Raw genomic sequence first — 16810 nt, forward strand, 5'->3', positions numbered from 1 at the left:
TGACACTTGTGACCAACTTGACACAAATAGACAATTCCATAACGTTCGAGATAAGTTACTAAGCTCTTCAGTGAAAATGTTATCAAGTCACCTCTAAAATAATTTTTATAGTGTAAATTAAGGTAAAATTAACAAAGACAGACAGAATAGTCAGTATTTAGTAGTAGAAAAATAAAAAAAAAAAATTAATTATTACTGAACGCAACAAAACCGTTGAAAAACAAAATGACAATGTCATATGAGTTTGACAAACTCGTATGTTTTGTTGACGTATGAATAGATTTGGGTTTGGTCATAAATTGTTGTGAAGCCCTTAAATTAAAATACATACATTTTATGAAATTTTGTAATCATGTCGGGGCAAAATGTTAATGTCTGTGATATCGGTGAAGATGTAAAAAATGTATTAAAGAAATTTCGTTTTCAAAAACACAATTCTAATTCAGCATTAATTTTAAAGGTAAGATTCAAAATTGTTAACAGGAAACGGGCTTCATTTTATTGTTTCGGAATGTTTGTAAATATAAATTACATTACAGTCATATTACTCCTGTTATTGTTTAATCATACAATGCTTCTGTAATAGAAAATGCAGAAAATAGAATGAGTCACAATCACTTTTAGTTACTCACCGACAGGAACTTGTAAATAAAGCAATGAACATTCAACTGCAGTAACTTTATTATCTTATCTGTTACATTTAAATTACATTACAGCTTTGTTCTGATTAGTACTTCTGTTTTATTCTATCTATACATATAAATAAAATTTGAGTGTCTTTATTTAATATTCCAAGTACAGACGGGGGTCCGGCCGTAAAAACTTAAGCCAAAACTTTAAGGTGTATAAAACCTTGTGTGCCGACCCCATGTGAGTGGGAAAAGGCCGGACACCAACTGTGAAATAACAATAATTATACAATATAGATATGTTACAAGAAAGAAGAGAACTTTTTTTAGAGTTTAGCAGGTTTTCATGACACTATTTTGTTACTTTTTTGTTCATTTTGTTTGAGATTTTTTTTTATGAAGTCAGCTTTCTTTTTTTTTAAAATAATGTTTAATTAATTTGGAGATCTTACCCATCTTCTTTTCAATTTTTGGCTAATAAGGAGATAATGACAATGATAAGAGGTAGTAAGTACTAGTAAGGGTAGTAAGTAGGGGTCCTTAGCCATATTATATGGCCATGACCATATTATATACTGAATTTATGTAGTTATTTAATATTAGTTCAGCCATTTGCTTGCTTAAGACAGTTATCCCTTAATGGTTTTCATGTTACAGGTGAACAGAGAAAAGCAAGCACTAGAAGTGGATGAGGAACTAGAGAGTGTTGAACTAGAAGATCTTCAAGACATATTGCCATCACACCAGCCTCGGTTTATTATATACAGGTACTTTGTACACTAATGTTTCATACCAAACTTACTTTTTTGTACTTGTATAGCTTAGAAAACTTAGATATAATTTGATTTGTACTTGTCCCTAAATCTACAAACTGTTTTGACACGAAATTAAAATATCATCATCATCATCAACTCACTATACGTCCCCACTGAGGGACTCGGAGCCTACTTCAAGTTTTGGGGTGACTAGGCCATAGGCAACCACGCTGACCCAGTGAGGGTTGGTTGACTTCACACATATCTTTGAATTTCTTCCCAGTTATGTGCAGGTTGCATCACGATGTTTTCCTTCACCGTAAGAACGTCGGATAAATGTACACATATGTAAATCGTGAGTCAAAAAGCACATTGGTACATGGCGGATTCGAACCCAGGACCTGGAGATTGCAAGTCAAGTGCTTAACCCCTGAGCCACCGATGCTCTAAAATATGATTTGTATAAAATTTTCAGTTATAAAATGGAACACAATGATGGCCGCACCTCGTTTCCTATGTGCTTTATATTTTATACACCCAGAGATGCACATATGGAGTTACAGGTAAATACTTTTTAATTAGTTTCCTTTGTAATGATGTATCATAGTAATAGGCAAGCAGTAATAACTTACATTATACAGGATGTTCAAAAATGATAGTACACAATTTTTCGTCGGAGTATTAATTTAATAAGAAAAATACATTTGTAGGTTATGTATGCGGGCACACAGCGAGCCCTAGCGGCAGCGGTCGGCGCTCCACGTTTGTTGGAAGTGCGAGAGATTGATGAACTTACATCTGATTGGCTGAACGAGAAACTCAACAGATAGACTTCACATTAATGCTATAGGTCACTTGTAAGACAACACTAGTAAGTAAGTTTCTTTTTTTTTTTTAATCATGCATAGAGGGGTACAATATGTACAAAGTATTAAAAAGGACTTATTTTATTAAATGTTTCAAAATTAAAAAGTTTAAGTGAAAGTGAATTCCTTTATAATTCAGTCCAGAATAGCTTTTAAGTGTTTAAAATATATTTAATATATAAAACAAAGTACATTATTTAGTATTGCCACACTAAATATTATGGATAATTCTTGCCAGTGACCTTGAAGTGTTTTTTTTATCTCTTTTGTATTATTTAGTTTCCAAATTCTAGAAGTAGTTAAGTGTGAGATGTAATGATTAAAATAAGTGCATATTTATACATAATTATACAATAGTAAGAAAATTTGTCCGCACACAAGTTTTTGTAAAAATTTTAATAGAGCTTTTTTGGACAAAAACTTTTCAAAAAAAGAATGTAACTCCAATAATTATCTAAAAACGTATATCTTCTACATTAAGTATCACAGTAAAAAGTAAAAAACATTCCAAAAAAATAGTATTAAAAGTTTATTTACGAAAAACCTTATGGATCTTTAAAAAAATACTCGTTTTTTTACTAAATTGCAGAATGTATTCCATGTTTGCACAAAAATAATCATTGTTATAAAAAAACTACTAAATTTATATCGCCAGATTTATTTGCCGCTGACTTTATTAAAATAATTCATATATATTTAAAAAAAATTATATATTGTTAAAAGTTGCCAGTTAATAATAAAAATGCATTTATATTATTAAAAGTTCTCAAACTATACAAAGCAAATAATTAGTCAGAACATATTGAAGATGTGTTTCGTGGGATACGGCAAAGAAGACGGCGGCAACGTCACATAGCATTTTATTAATACGCAATTGCCGCGTTCCGCGAAATTGTCTCTGACTTTTATTTCTATTAATCATTTTCAGTAGGTTGAATGTTAAGTAAAAGAGTTGAAAGACATATTTGTCTATGTCATCATTCATCCAAAATTCGTACATAGACAGTAGTGTAAGAGTGAAATTTGGATTTCAACTGTCGAAAACAGAGAGATATAGATAATAATAAGGAACTTCGTTCCAATAATAAGTTTAAAGTGTTTTTGAAAATTTTTGTGGCTGAATGATCTAAGCTGAACGGTTTTTATTGACTATATGTACTGCATTTATAGATTATCATTGTGCGTTATTTGATAATAATAAATTAAGATTTTATACATTTGACTTTTATTTTATACTGCCGAAATATATTGCCATCCTTATCAATTGCTTTGAAGAAAAGAGAGACAACATTATGGCTTAATAAAAGTTTCAACAGTTATTTACAACTGCAACAATAAATTGATTTATCTAACCGTCGACGAAAAGAGTTACAACTCTTATGAGATTATTTTCAGATGGGTCGTCATATTACATTATCGTAAATAATTTGCGACTAGTATGTTCTTGCCATGAGTATAGCAGTCGGTGTGTCGCAGCCGGTAAGGTCAATGCCCTGAAGTAACATACGCTCGTAGGGTAGCACGGCTAGCTGCTGGTACCCGCACTTAGCGGCTAGCACCTGAGAGCTTCTAGCCGTGAATACTGTCGCTGCGGCTTTTATATCAAATGTATTGCAGATTACCTCCCTGGAAAATGTTATTTTAGTTTTATTAAACCAGGACAAACCTAGTGATAGTACGCAGTATTAGCTGCTGTATGAATGAACAACACGACCAATCAGAAAACAGTGGTAGACGCCAGTTACAACAACATTGGTCGCAAGAATAGGCCGGCTCGCTCGTCGAAATACCATGACCACACAGAAGACAGGCGTGAAGTGGAAGCAATACCACGTTTCGTCTGATGAGTGTGGACTACCGGAGGCCTTATTTTAGTCCTCTTTCCCTTCCCAGCCTTTTCTTATAAGGAAAGGATAGGAAGGGGCTGTGGATTTGACTGCGGGACGCATGGGAAGGGGAAATATTCTTTTTATGTGCGTCCCCTATTCTGTTGATTAAATTTAGGCAACGCATCTGCATTTGCGGATGTCTATGGGCAGCAGTCGGTTTTAGAGTAAGTAAGTATTTAGAGGTGGTAGTCCTAACTAGATTTCAACAACGACTTCAGACTTAAATAATTCAACAACTCGTTTACCTCGCCGCAACGATTTTCGCGCCAATGTTTTGACCCCTGTACTCGGGCAGTACAGTTAATCCACTAGACGTCAAGTACTTGTCCACGCCGTAATATTCAAAGACATCCACCAAATTTTCCGCACTCACTAGGGTCTTTAAAAGTTTTCTCCACGCCTCGCCTGCAAACTGCAATCATACACGGTGATTATCAGTATCCAGTGAATAGACATTCAGTTGTAAACTCGTCCTGCGAGTTCATTTTAATAAAATCTTATTACCGAATGTGTTTAGTGCAAAATAAACTTGACTAGAACGTGGATAATAAGATCAACCGAAATTGGGCGAAAAATTGACTGATATTTCATTTAACCGAATTTTATTAAGGCCGTCGGAGTAATCCTTTTTTATTTCATGACATTGTTGATTTCATTTTTGACCTCAAAAGTGTCAATTATGCTTTGCTTATGAACTTTAAAAACTGAATAGGTCTTTAAATAATTCTAAAACAATGATAACAAAAAACATTTTGTTATTAGTTTATTTGGAGCCCTTTTCTTCTAAAGCTTTGTAACGAAAGCATATTTACTAGTTATTCTAAGAATCACTTCAGAGCTAAAAATAATTTATAACAATAATAAACAAAACAGGAGTATCGGTCTATTGATTGGCGTTTTTATAGACCTCTGTACGATCTGGCAAATATCTCTTAACATCTTATTCAGTGGCGTAACTAGATAAAAAGGGAATCATAAATATCTTTGTGTACATTGAGTTGTACGCATGAACATTCAAAAGTAACCGTGTGTTTACCCGTCAATCATACAGAAATCGATCTCTATTCTGTTTATAAGAAAGGTTAACAAATCATTGATTCTCCGTAACATTACAAACTTCACGAGTGGACATTTTTCTTTTTAATTTATTGATATTAAAAATGCCTATGTTACTCGGAGATAATGTAGCATTCTGATGGTGAGAGTATTTTTGTAATCCGTCCAATATTTTATGAGTTTATACGTTACAAATATAAATAAAAATCTATAAAGTGTAGATGTACGGAAGTTAGCTAAACCTTTGCCTTATTAATTACTTTTTTTAATTAATCAAGTTTTCAACTAACATTATCTATATCCTCTTCATTATCATCTATAGTCTTAACAACAAGAATGTTAAAGCCAACCAGCTCTTGAGGAGTGCCATCTTTCTCCGTATAGCAAGCAATGCATATCCCTTGGTCAGCGTAGCTCTCCCAATTGTTCCTGATCGTTGTTACTGATTCTTTGTCCGATTTAATATCTGTAAGAGTAACAAATTTTTAACTTAATACACATTTAGAAGACGTAGGTAGATCTGTCGCGCAATTTTTGTATGTCATCATTTAGTTTGTTTTTTTTTAATTAATCTTCACTTATTAGTAAGGTGACTTTGCTATTTGAATCTTACTCATTTATTATTCATATATATTTACACTAATATTAAAGTAAAGAAAAAATTATAAAAATACCTAGAATTTGACAGAGCGGTTCGTCATTCAAAAATGTATCCTCCATCATATCCAAGCAACGCTTTCTATCTGATGGCTCCATGTCTCGTATTTGATACCTGTTAGAAATATAAACATCTAATTCGGGCAGTATGTACTTTATTATACAGTATTCGTATAAGTATTTTTTCTAAAATGATTTCAATAAAACTTACATTTTACCAGGTTGTCCATTTTTATCTCTTCCTTTGAATCGACACCAGACTTTACCAACGGGTACGGAAGAGGGCCGACTCCACGGCATATCTATTTTTATTTATTTCATAGACAATATAACATTTACTTTTTAGTTATCTGTTAGTTTTAATTTGATTTAAATTGAGTACAATACTAATAGAAAATTAATAGAAAATTGCAAAATAATTACTTGTCTCGTTGGAAAATTATTTTTGGTTATAAAAATATACAGTCCCTTATTTATAAGTATATAAAAATTAAAGGTTAAAAATAAATAATGAATAGATAATAAATATATAAATTGTCTTACCGACTTCTTACGAATTTAATTTTTCGTTACACTGCACATTGATAGTTGCATTATCAACTAACCATACTGTTTATGTGTTTACATATAAAATGCATACTAACTATTCCTGCGCCTTGACTCAATAACATCTATGCATTAACAACGATCATTAAGGTTTCAATAAATGCACGCAATTATGTTCATTACAGCGTAAGAAATAAAGATTAAAATTGATTATTAATTGTACTGTTTTTCAACGTTGAAACGGAGATGTGTGTGCGTGTACACTGTTTCCATTAAACGAAAGGAGTTGCTATTTGAATCTCAAATATAAAATAACTACGATGAATTTACAGGGCGACTAAATAATATACAAATAGAAAAAATATGCATTGCAAATTTAAATCAAAATTCAAGACATAAAAATCAAAAAATTATACAAGTGCAAATGTTGAGTAGTTTTTCGCTATTGCTTATAGAAAGCGTTATTAATCTAATCCTTGTACACTCAATTAAGGATATTAAGAAACAACTTTCCCTTGTCCCTCAAAGACGACCATTTACAACTTAAACGAGAATTTTCGTGTCGCATTAGGTAATGCGAACCAACAATAGTCATCTAGAAAAGGACAAACTGCAGAGCACATACGCAGCTCTCGAGTATCGAGCGATCGAGTCATATCAGCTTATGAGTATAGGTCCCAATGCAATGTTCGCTAGTTTTATCACTGCGCTAATTAATATTCTTATAATAACTTGCAAATCATAAAGCATGTAGAATAGTTTATGTTGGTAGCAATTGAAGCAGTATTATTCATAAACCCAATTGACTCGACTGTACTCATACTCCCGAGTATGTACCAATTCAATGACACCTTATGCTTTAAACTAGATCAAACCAAAGGTTACAGACGGTCACCAACAGTAAATACGTGAGAAAAACATTACATTCGTCAGTTACTACGTCAATTGAGAGAAAAAAAATATTTTGTAAGGATATTTTGTAAGTTAACGATGGTACTTACACAAAACATCTCTTTATATTCCATTACGGCACTCTTGAAGAAGTATTAAGAGCAATTAACCTGAATCTTTCAACATCCGGGACTAAAGTGTGTCGTTATCCTCTGCGGTGTACAGGTTGCCCCTCTCTCCCCTCTTCTGTGCTGCATACGTCACTACCAGAACAAGTCGGCGAAAATAAACAATACAGATTCTCAGAAACAACCTCCAATGACCAGGTGCTGTTGATATGCGATGCACTTAGGGATGTAAATGTGTCTGATTTTCCTCATCGATATCGATATATAAACGTGAGGAAATTGAGTTCAAATTGATGTGTGTATTTTGACTCATAAAGTTTTATTGTTAGTTTTGTTTTCGAATATTGTTAGATCGTTCGAAATATACAGATTTGGGTATTTAACTGAGTATAGAATCTAAAATTAGCAGTTATTTGAAGTTACATGCAGTATAAGTGCATATTACGCAAATATCGGAAAAGTGAGAAAAATTAACAGAAGTTTATTGACATAGAATAGTGACGTGACTAATTTTGAGAGTTGAAAATTTCTAATATCGATAATACGCGTATCGATACAGTCCTCGTCTCAAGATTAACGCACATACAACAAGAAAATTTATATTTCCCCAAATCCCGATTTACTTTCACGGGACCATAAAACAGTTTTATTCAGATGCGAGTTGGTCGGAGAGCGCGCCGGTCGCGGCCCCACTAGCCGACAATCTTTAAAAATAGCCCGCGAGTGATCTTCTAAGGAACCATTTAGGCGGGAAATTTAAAGTGACATTAACTGTTATACGACTTTTAAAAATAATCCTTAACTGTGTGGTTACTCAGTGTGTGGAATATGATTTTAAATGGGTAAGTAAGTATTGAAAATAATATTTGTATTTAATTATAACTGATTTAGTGACGTGTGAACAACACTACGCTTGCAATGTTGTTGGCAATGGAAGGCAGTTATGTTTAAAATAAAGCGTAAAGAATTGGAAAGAACAAAGTTGATTTGATGAATGCTTTAATGCTGAGCTTTTAGTGAATAATGTTTCGTTTGTTTGTTTAATACATTGAATTTAACATAAAGTTTTATTCGGACGCTGAAATGTGTTGCATGATTTCAAATTTGATAATATATAGTCAAACATTCCTGATATTGGTCACAAATATTTAAAGTTGTAAATATAGTTCGTTCCATTTGTGACAATACAGCAACGGCTTTAGGTAGATTAAAAATGTTGTAATCTTTTGATAAAAACTCTTTCGAACTGACGCATACAGAAATCATCATCAGTTGCATCTTGGACTCTCGCTTATTCACGTTCGATTGTAAACAGAGGAACGTCAAATCATGCAGTGTCATCCTTGTTATCTGTGCCATAGATAATAAAGCTGGAAGATAGATTCTACATAGAGGACATAGACTCTATGGTATTATTAATAAAAAGGTATTAAGCTATATTATTTATTCAATAAGATTTTATGGAATTTATTATAAATCATATCGCCATTTCTAAACTGGATTGAATAAACAAAATCATCGTAATTAACTACCCGAAGACGTTTCATAATTCATGTTGATGCGAGTTTGTTTTATAAACATTTCTAACGTTAATCAATATTTCTATATACAAAGTGAATACTTTTAAATAATAAACACTTTTAGAAATCTCCTTGAAATTACTGAGAATATAAAAAACACATGTTAGGGGTGGACAACCCTTATAACTTGAAAAATAGATAGTTGCCGATTCTCAAACATACTGAATATGCATATCCATCCATTCAGACTCGTAACACCCACTGCTGGGTATAGGCCTCCTCCTAAGATCGCCACAATGATCGGTCCTGTGTAACCCGCATCCAGGATACTCCCGCAACATTGACCAGATCATCGGTCCATCTTGCGGGAGGCCTGCCCACGCTGCGTCGACCTGTACGTGGCCGCCATTCCAGTACTTTGCGGCCCCATCGGCCGTCCATTCTGCGGGCAATGTGGCCGGCCCATCGCCACTTAAGGTTTACAATTCTTCGGGCAATGTTACGGTTACTTTGGTTCTGCTGCGGATCACATCATTTCTGATGCGTTCACGCAGAGAGATATGAGAAAGAGAATATGCATATAGAATTTCATAAAAATCGGTCAAGTCGTTTCAGAGGAGTATGGTAACTAACATTTTGACACGAGAATTTTATATTTAAGATATTTTCCATAGTGTAGATGTAGAGCAGTGACAAGTCAAGTCAATCTATTGTATATTTTGACCATCATAAATTAAAATAAATGTACCATACAAAAATGTCACCGTAAATATCACGACAATCGTGTTCTTTTCAGACACCAGAATGTATACGTCTCGTAATCTAATGTCGTTGAAAAATTTTAAACATCGTCACTTTATCATTCAACTAAAAATATTTATTTATGGATATGGAAAACCAAAGGAAAATTTACAATTCTTTTTTCGTCGAAATTTCATAGGTAGCCTTCATAGCTTTCGGTATGCTATTGAAATCTCTGGTACGTTTGTAAGAAAACGATATATTCAATTTTACGGTAACATAACAAACTTCACCCCGCCTCGATCTATTATTGTACTGAGATACGAATCCGCTGCGACGCATGTTTTTGCCAAAACTCCGCCACCCGCCACCCGCCTCCCTATCAATTTCGATCGCACATATCATATTTTACCAAACATCTTTCTATTTTTCAATTGCGCAAACGCAACGTAAAATAAGACACAATAAAATTAATATGGAGGAGAAATGTATAAAGCTATTTTAAAGACGAATTTTGATCAAAGGGCGACTAGATATTATTAATTACGCCGAATACAAATAAAACAAGTAAAAGCAAAAATTCTTAGGGCGCAGTTTCATTAGTCGATAACTTGGTCGCTATATAGCATGCGTAGTGCAAGAGATTTCTTGTTCACGCATGCCATAGCGCTCACATTAAGAATCGTTTTCGTTAGTCATTAGCGCCCGCATGCGTTGGACGAAAGGCCTTACTTTTCCTTACCGTATCCGCACGAGTCCGCGCACGACGCGTGGTTTACATCGACCGATCATTTTCATAAGTCGTCCGCATGTATGTATGCAGAGACTCCCCGCATGTTGAATAACGACCGAGTTACTTATTGTTATTTCAAATGATTACATTACTTTGTCGGATAAAATTGTTTACCAAATGCAAATATGTATTACAAATGTTCTAAAATACTGTAACAACATATACGTACACTTTCAAGCGGTAGCGTAAATAATTAAGGCAGCAGGTCAAGTGTCAGACGAAACACCAGACAGAGTCTCAGTAGACTAGCAGGGCCGACGTGTAGGTAGGGCGGTGTTGGGCGACCGCCCAGGGCGTGGGACAAAAAGAGGCTCCATAGGTCTACAAAATCCGAAGTCTCACATAACTCTATTAAAAGGGCCCCACATGCTCCTAAAGGCATAGTAAAAAAAGACCCCGTAGAAATCTCTCCCAGGACGATCGTAGAGTTAAAACCGTTACTGCAAACTAGATAGTGATTTGATTTCTATTCACAGATTAATTACACGTTAATTATTATAGTTTAACATTTTAAAAAAAGTTGATAAGAACCAAATTTTACTGACCTAAATCATCGTCCTATCTCCTGTGTTCCCTGTCCCTACGGATACTGTATGTATACTTTTCAAATATGTATATCAATCACTTACAAATACACTGACTAGAATATTTTGCCTTTTTATTACAAAAACAATTTTTTTCGACATTTTTCCTTGTAATAAAATTAGATAAGTAAACAGTTTTGTAGTTCATCGTAACATCGACGCGGTTGCTTTTTACTGTCCCTGCGGACCGCGTGCCTTTGCCCACGCTCTCTAACACATTAAAACACCTAATTATAAGCGCGGGAACCAAAATAAAGATAGCGGAATATCACTGATCTACGATTTCTTTTACTGTTTTTAATGGCTTAAAATGTTTGAGGAATTACCTACACGTGATCGAATCGTTTGAACTGCAAAAATAACTGATTAGTTTTTTTGAACAGTTATCATAAATTGTCATGTTTTTATTTACTCTTGCTGGGTTATAAAGACATTTCAAAAACTAGATGGAAAATCATTTCATTAATTATACGAAATTATATTAAACGTGGTCGCAAAATTTGTTGTTTACCATTCGGAAGGTTATTTTGGTATTTTTTTTAAAGTAACTATGTATTTAATGATTTATTACGTATACTACGTTACGTGATTTTTCTTTTATTATAAGTGTCGCCTCTCAGTCAATCAACAGTCAACAATGGCGCTTCTAATTTTGGCAAATGTTCCGAACATCTGAACATTTATCACAAACATTGCTTCTAAAAATATACGACGTAAAACTACGTGTTTCTAAGTCCCGAAATATTAGTAGCACACGGCACATAGCGTAGTTAAACCACTAAAGTAAAAAAACAGTTTTATTTGATTTTAAGTCGTTTTCTTTTCACTAACTTCCTTCCACCTTAATAGAATAGATGGACATAAAAGTCAGGATTCATTTCTCGTGAATGTCTTCGCATACTTTTAAGAGTTTATTGTAATTTTTCTAGCACAAAACTTGTGATATTTTAAATGATGGTATCTCCAGAACGGATAATGAATACGGTTATTCATTTATTTAAAAACATTATTATTTAAGAATAAACTACTAACTAATGTGAAAGAACTGTGCCAATGGCTCTAAAATCTATAACCATTATAATAGATTTTTAATCAAACCAAAACATGGATTAATCTTAAATAAACAGCCGCGCGAAATCATTTGAATCACAAATCAATTTGCTGTATGTCCTCAATATGGATCCAGACGAGCTTTATTTGTAACGGCTATCGACCTACTATTTATTCAAAAGTAATAAATACCGATCCAATATTGTATGAAAATCTTACCTTCGCCTGCGTTACCTCGAGGTAACGACTCATGCAGCTATTTTGCCAATTGACGAGTAATTCATTATGATGTGCTTATTTAGGCTTCAAGCTGATTTAGGTCAGGGTATAAGACCTAAATGTAGAAATAGTAATTTATTTTAGTCGGAACCCTTGTGTATTCAATAATCAACCCAATAATTTTGGCAAAATTATGATTAAACTAGCCTGTTGCCTGCGTCTCCGTCTGCGTGGAATTAAAAAAAAACTTAAGTAGTCTAAGTTTTCTTCCATACTATGTTCTACATCAGTGAAATTGTGTCAGTCCAAATTTCATCAAGATCCGATGAGACATTCCGGATATACCATCTACAAATATCCATCCATCCATCTAAACATTCGCATTTGTACCTAATATTAGTATAATTTATCTCCCTTAAAAGGTACTTTATAGAATTGGAAGATCCTTTGGCTTTAGTAGGATAAAATATTCTTTCAGTATTAAAATACTCTTATAATAATAATCATCATCAACAGCCTTAATCTGCCCACTGCTAGGCTTAGGCCTTTCCCAATGCCTTCCACAGTACGCGGTCCTACGACTTCCCGCCGTGCAAACTATATTGTCGGTCCACCTGGACGGCGGACACCCCACGCTCCTGGTCCCCTAGCGTGGCTACTTTTATAATGAATTCTAATAATTGCAAACATACCAAAAACTTCAATTCGACGAAAAAACTATCTTGGCTTCTCTGCCAAATAATACATAGCATGATTATTATTTTTTACACTTATAAAATACTTTGTTTCAATAATCGTATTATTGTTATTTACACTTATAAAATACTTTGTTTGATATTCAACATCGAATCGATTAATTTAAAAGACATTAAACTAATACAAGATTTGCAGACATATAGCTGTTGTTAAGTGCTAAAATAAATTTTGAATGTCTTCAGTTAAAAGATAGCATTACCGTAGTATTCTCGCGAAACTTGTATTAATACATATTGTCGTCTCTCTCAATCTTTTGGCAAAACAGAGACAACAATATGAATTTATACACGATTAATGGCAGTGGAATTCTATAGATATACCAACAAACATACAGAAACATTGAAAACAATCCAAATGTCAATGCTCTCTATAATAACGTCACTAAAGACTGTTGTATGTCAGTGTACTTTTGGACTATTTTTACTAAAGAAAACTGTAAAATTGACACGTTGTAACCTATTAAAATACTAACATCATTAAATAGTGCTTTTCCTAATATAGAATTTTTTCTCTACTGGGAATTGGATCCAAATTTATACGATGGAAATCGAACAAGCTGGTCACTGGATCTTAAGTAACTGTTGCGCAGGCATCTGTAACTAGTAAAGACGATAAAAGTAAATAAGTCACTGATTAGACAGAAGAGATAAATCTTCTATATATATATAAAAGAAAGTCGTGTTAGTTACACTATTTATAACTCAAGATCGGTCGAACTGATTTAGCTGAAAATTGATGGGCTTAGAACCAGGAAAAGGACATAGGATAATTTTTACCCCGTTTTCTATTTTTTATTCCGCGCGAACGGAGTCGCGGGTAAAAGCTAGTAATCAATAAATCCTATGGCCACCTTCCAACTCCATCATAAGATCATCATCCTAGTACCGTAACTATATGGATACTACATGCGAAAACGGAAAAAGGCTTAAATTTAATTTGCAAGATTTGATGACAAATACAGACAGGTGAAACTAAATAAATTCTTGTAAAAACAGAAAAGAAGTTTTCCTCTTCTCTGAGACCATCTCTTCTTCCGATCCTTGGTATAATCCCTGGATTATCTCTCGTCGTATTGTCTGCAATGTGCGACATTTATTGACACAACGAATGCTCTGATTTGGCAGAATCGCTGTTTCGACCTTCTGGCTACTTTTCAAAACAATGCAAATGGATTCGTGTATTTCACCGTCGTTTATTTACGGGTCTATTAAGTTTTTTCGAAAACACGTGACAATATAGTCTTTTATATTGACTTAGAAACGATTGAATTCAGGGTATTTTGCAATATTTCACATAAAAATAACAACAAAAACTATTTTAGGGATGTTGAAAGAGTAGATACTATGACGTTGCATAAATATTTGTACCATTTTTCATCAGGTTAACGTCCTGGTACTGCTTAGTCACAATTAGGATTTCTGGTAACAAAAATGGAGCTCTTACCTTAAAAAAGGTCGCCGAATGGAATGTAAATTGAATAATTTAGGTTACCTTTTGTCGTACATTCTTCGCGGAAGTCTCAGTAATTTTGATAATTTTAAACGGAACAAAGATTCACCTGGACATGTCAATGACCTCCTGGATTTATTTCAAGCAGTTCGTTGTTTTCGGGAACAAATTATTCGGTATTCAGATTTAGATGTTACCACAATTATAATTGACGTGCGGAAGTAGAGTTATTAATCATGGTTGGAGAAAAAAATACAACAGCTCCAAAAAAAAAAAAACAATTTGTCATGGTCAGTCGCTTGCCCTCTCTTATTAACTTTCTATTATTTTGTAAATCGGTATGAAATAAATTATCTCTAACAGAACTGTTTACGACGTTTCAAATCGTAAAATTTTATTTGCGAAAAAAAATTGGCAAAGTTTATGCCTATAAAAAAAGATGGGGAAATAGATCTTAAACGAGGAAGAACAATTATGAAACTCAACAATTTATTGTGAAGGTCAGGACTGCACCAACACAAGATAATAACGGACAAAATATATGTGTAAGTAAATAACTACGAAAAACTTTATTTGTAATTTAGGCTTACAAGGAGTCTTTTCTACGAATAAATAGAAAATACCTAATATTGTAAGCAATTGAATAAACATAGAACATTATTCTAGCAACTTAAAAAATATAATATAAAAACTAAAATATGTCATTAAAAGGTGTCAATTAAGTTCGCAGTATAATTAATGAATTAAAGTACTTGTAAAATTGTAAATTTAGTACCGACCAAAGTACACGAAATACATTCGAAAATACTTTAACGTCTTTAAATTTAGTGTAACGTTGGCAACATTGGCTGGTGTACAAATGATGATGCCAAATTTAAAAAGTTTTAAAGATAAAAAAACGCATGTGCTTAGAGATGTTAAAACAAGTTTTATATCTGAACGAACAAACTATTAATAGTTTTTGCCCACGACTCTAGATTGTATCAAATACTTAATCTTTTTGGAAAGGTGTACTTAGGCATAACATTTTAACTTCTTTTTTTCATCTTTGAATAACTTCAGTATTTATTAAATAGATGTACAATAAATTAAAAAAAAACAATTGCGATATCTTCAATACAAAGGACCTATTCGGAAGTGGTTAAAATATTTTTGTTTATAAAGTTAAAAGCCTATAATACCGATGGCACCTATGGCACCGAATAAGTACCAATGTGCAATGACAACTTTACAGGAGAGGCTCTCAAAGTTTCAACTATGTAGGAAAAGATGACGCATAGGCCCTTTTAATTTAACAAAAAACAAACACCTGTAAATGTGTATTTGTGTTTAGTGCATGTTGAAAACGAATCTAAGATGTAGCTTTTAACATACAAAAGTAAAAATCATTAATTTGTTAATTTGGCCCTTATACATAGGGCCCATCGATATAGTCGTTAGTATGTCAGTATGACCTAGCAATAGTCTAATAGTTGGCGTCTTCCAGGCTGCAGAACAGTCTAAAACAAACCAGTCGAGTGGCTGACTCACACACTGTTTACTAGACTGATTGTTTACATGCGTCGAAGGTTGAACCAGGTTATATACTGTTTCGACGAGTTACATTACGCAATTATTTATATTTGATGTATTTATGATGGCCACTTGCCTTAGATGTACCTACAAATTAAGGTTATACGTGTATGCATGTGGTAAAAGCTACCAGAGATGAGTTGAATTTGTTTTTACCATTTAAGCCATATCTTTTTGCATCCATAGACAAATGGAGCACACGTGACAATTGCCTTTGACAAATTAAAAACAAAGTTTATTTTACTTCTCTAAATCAAGCTAATCATCTCTAATTTACCTACACTCATTAATTTATTTATGACTTAATACACAATATTTATTTTAATAACACTTTTAATAGTATGCCAAATGACGTTTTTATTCAGGAAACATAAAAATTTTAAGCGTGAACGTCGCCATATCAATGGACACGATCTGTCCGTACCTGTGCGATGTTTTCGTGAGCTATAGGTAATTAGGCGCGCTTCTTGCCAATCTGCTGTCGACATAAAAACACAGTGCTGACCCTGTGACCGAAGTAGATGACCCATTTGAATACAGGTATATTTGTCACATTTATTAGCGTAGTTAGTGAACCCGACATTTGTAAAGACCTATATAATATTAAAAGATATAGAAGAAAGATGTGTCAAGAGTCAGGACCATGCCAAATGGTTTATAGTATATTGGCTATAGCCAATACCTATAAGATACACGGTGCTTATTACTG

General features: G+C 33.5%; 3 protein-coding genes across 6 annotated transcripts in view; 2 read left to right on the top strand and 1 right to left on the bottom strand.

Annotated features, from left to right (window-relative positions):
- The first annotated feature begins 265 nt into the window (after nt 1-265).
- On the top strand, nt 266-2245 carry LOC106708324 (glia maturation factor beta). Its single transcript, XM_045682560.1, has 4 exons — nt 266-460; nt 1287-1396; nt 1860-1947; nt 2095-2245. The coding sequence occupies exons 1-4, from the start codon at nt 353-355 to the stop codon at nt 2212-2214; spliced, it is 426 nt and encodes a 141-aa protein (XP_045538516.1). The 5' UTR covers nt 266-352; the 3' UTR covers nt 2215-2245.
- Nucleotides 2246-3568: 1323 nt separating this feature from the next.
- LOC106708308 lies at nt 3569-7695 on the bottom strand. Its single transcript, XM_014499792.2, has 6 exons — nt 7460-7695; nt 6064-6154; nt 5870-5967; nt 5486-5661; nt 4385-4551; nt 3569-3876 (listed from the first exon to the last, which is right to left on the bottom strand). Exons 1-6 carry the CDS (start codon nt 7473-7475, stop codon nt 3684-3686), a joined length of 741 nt encoding a protein of 246 aa, XP_014355278.2. The 5' UTR covers nt 7476-7695; the 3' UTR covers nt 3569-3683.
- Nucleotides 7696-8054: 359 nt separating this feature from the next.
- Nucleotides 8055-16810, top strand: part of LOC106708269 (tau-tubulin kinase 1) — a 44464-nt gene continuing 35708 nt past the window's right edge. For all 4 annotated transcript variants that reach the window (XM_045682462.1, XM_045682460.1, XM_045682463.1 and 1 more), the window contains exon 1: nt 8055-8259. The gene's annotated coding sequence lies outside the window, so the exon portion shown is untranslated. The remainder of the gene's footprint in view (nt 8260-16810) is intronic.

This window comes from Papilio machaon, chromosome 19 (genome assembly GCF_912999745.1).
Source record: "Papilio machaon chromosome 19, ilPapMach1.1, whole genome shotgun sequence".
Classification (NCBI taxonomy): Eukaryota; Metazoa; Arthropoda; class Insecta; order Lepidoptera; family Papilionidae; genus Papilio; species Papilio machaon.

Bases quoted from the DNA above. Each gene is read 5' to 3' on its own strand.
- LOC106708308 (XM_014499792.2), bottom strand. The intron at 5,662-5,869 runs GTATTTTTATAA...TTACTCTTACAG, and splicing joins ACCGCTCTGTCAAATTCTAG to ATATTAAATCGGACAAAGAA. The intron at 4,552-5,485 runs GTTAGTTGAAAA...GTATGATTGCAG, and splicing joins ATGAAGAGGATATAGATAAT to TTTGCAGGCGAGGCGTGGAG.
- LOC106708324 (XM_045682560.1), top strand. From the start codon at position 353: ATGTCGGGGCAAAATGTTAATGTCTGTGATATCGGTGAAGATGTAAAA. The intron at 1,397-1,859 runs GTACTTTGTACA...TAAAATTTTCAG, and splicing joins CCTCGGTTTATTATATACAG to TTATAAAATGGAACACAATG. The intron at 1,948-2,094 runs GTAAATACTTTT...ATACATTTGTAG, and splicing joins ATGCACATATGGAGTTACAG to GTTATGTATGCGGGCACACA.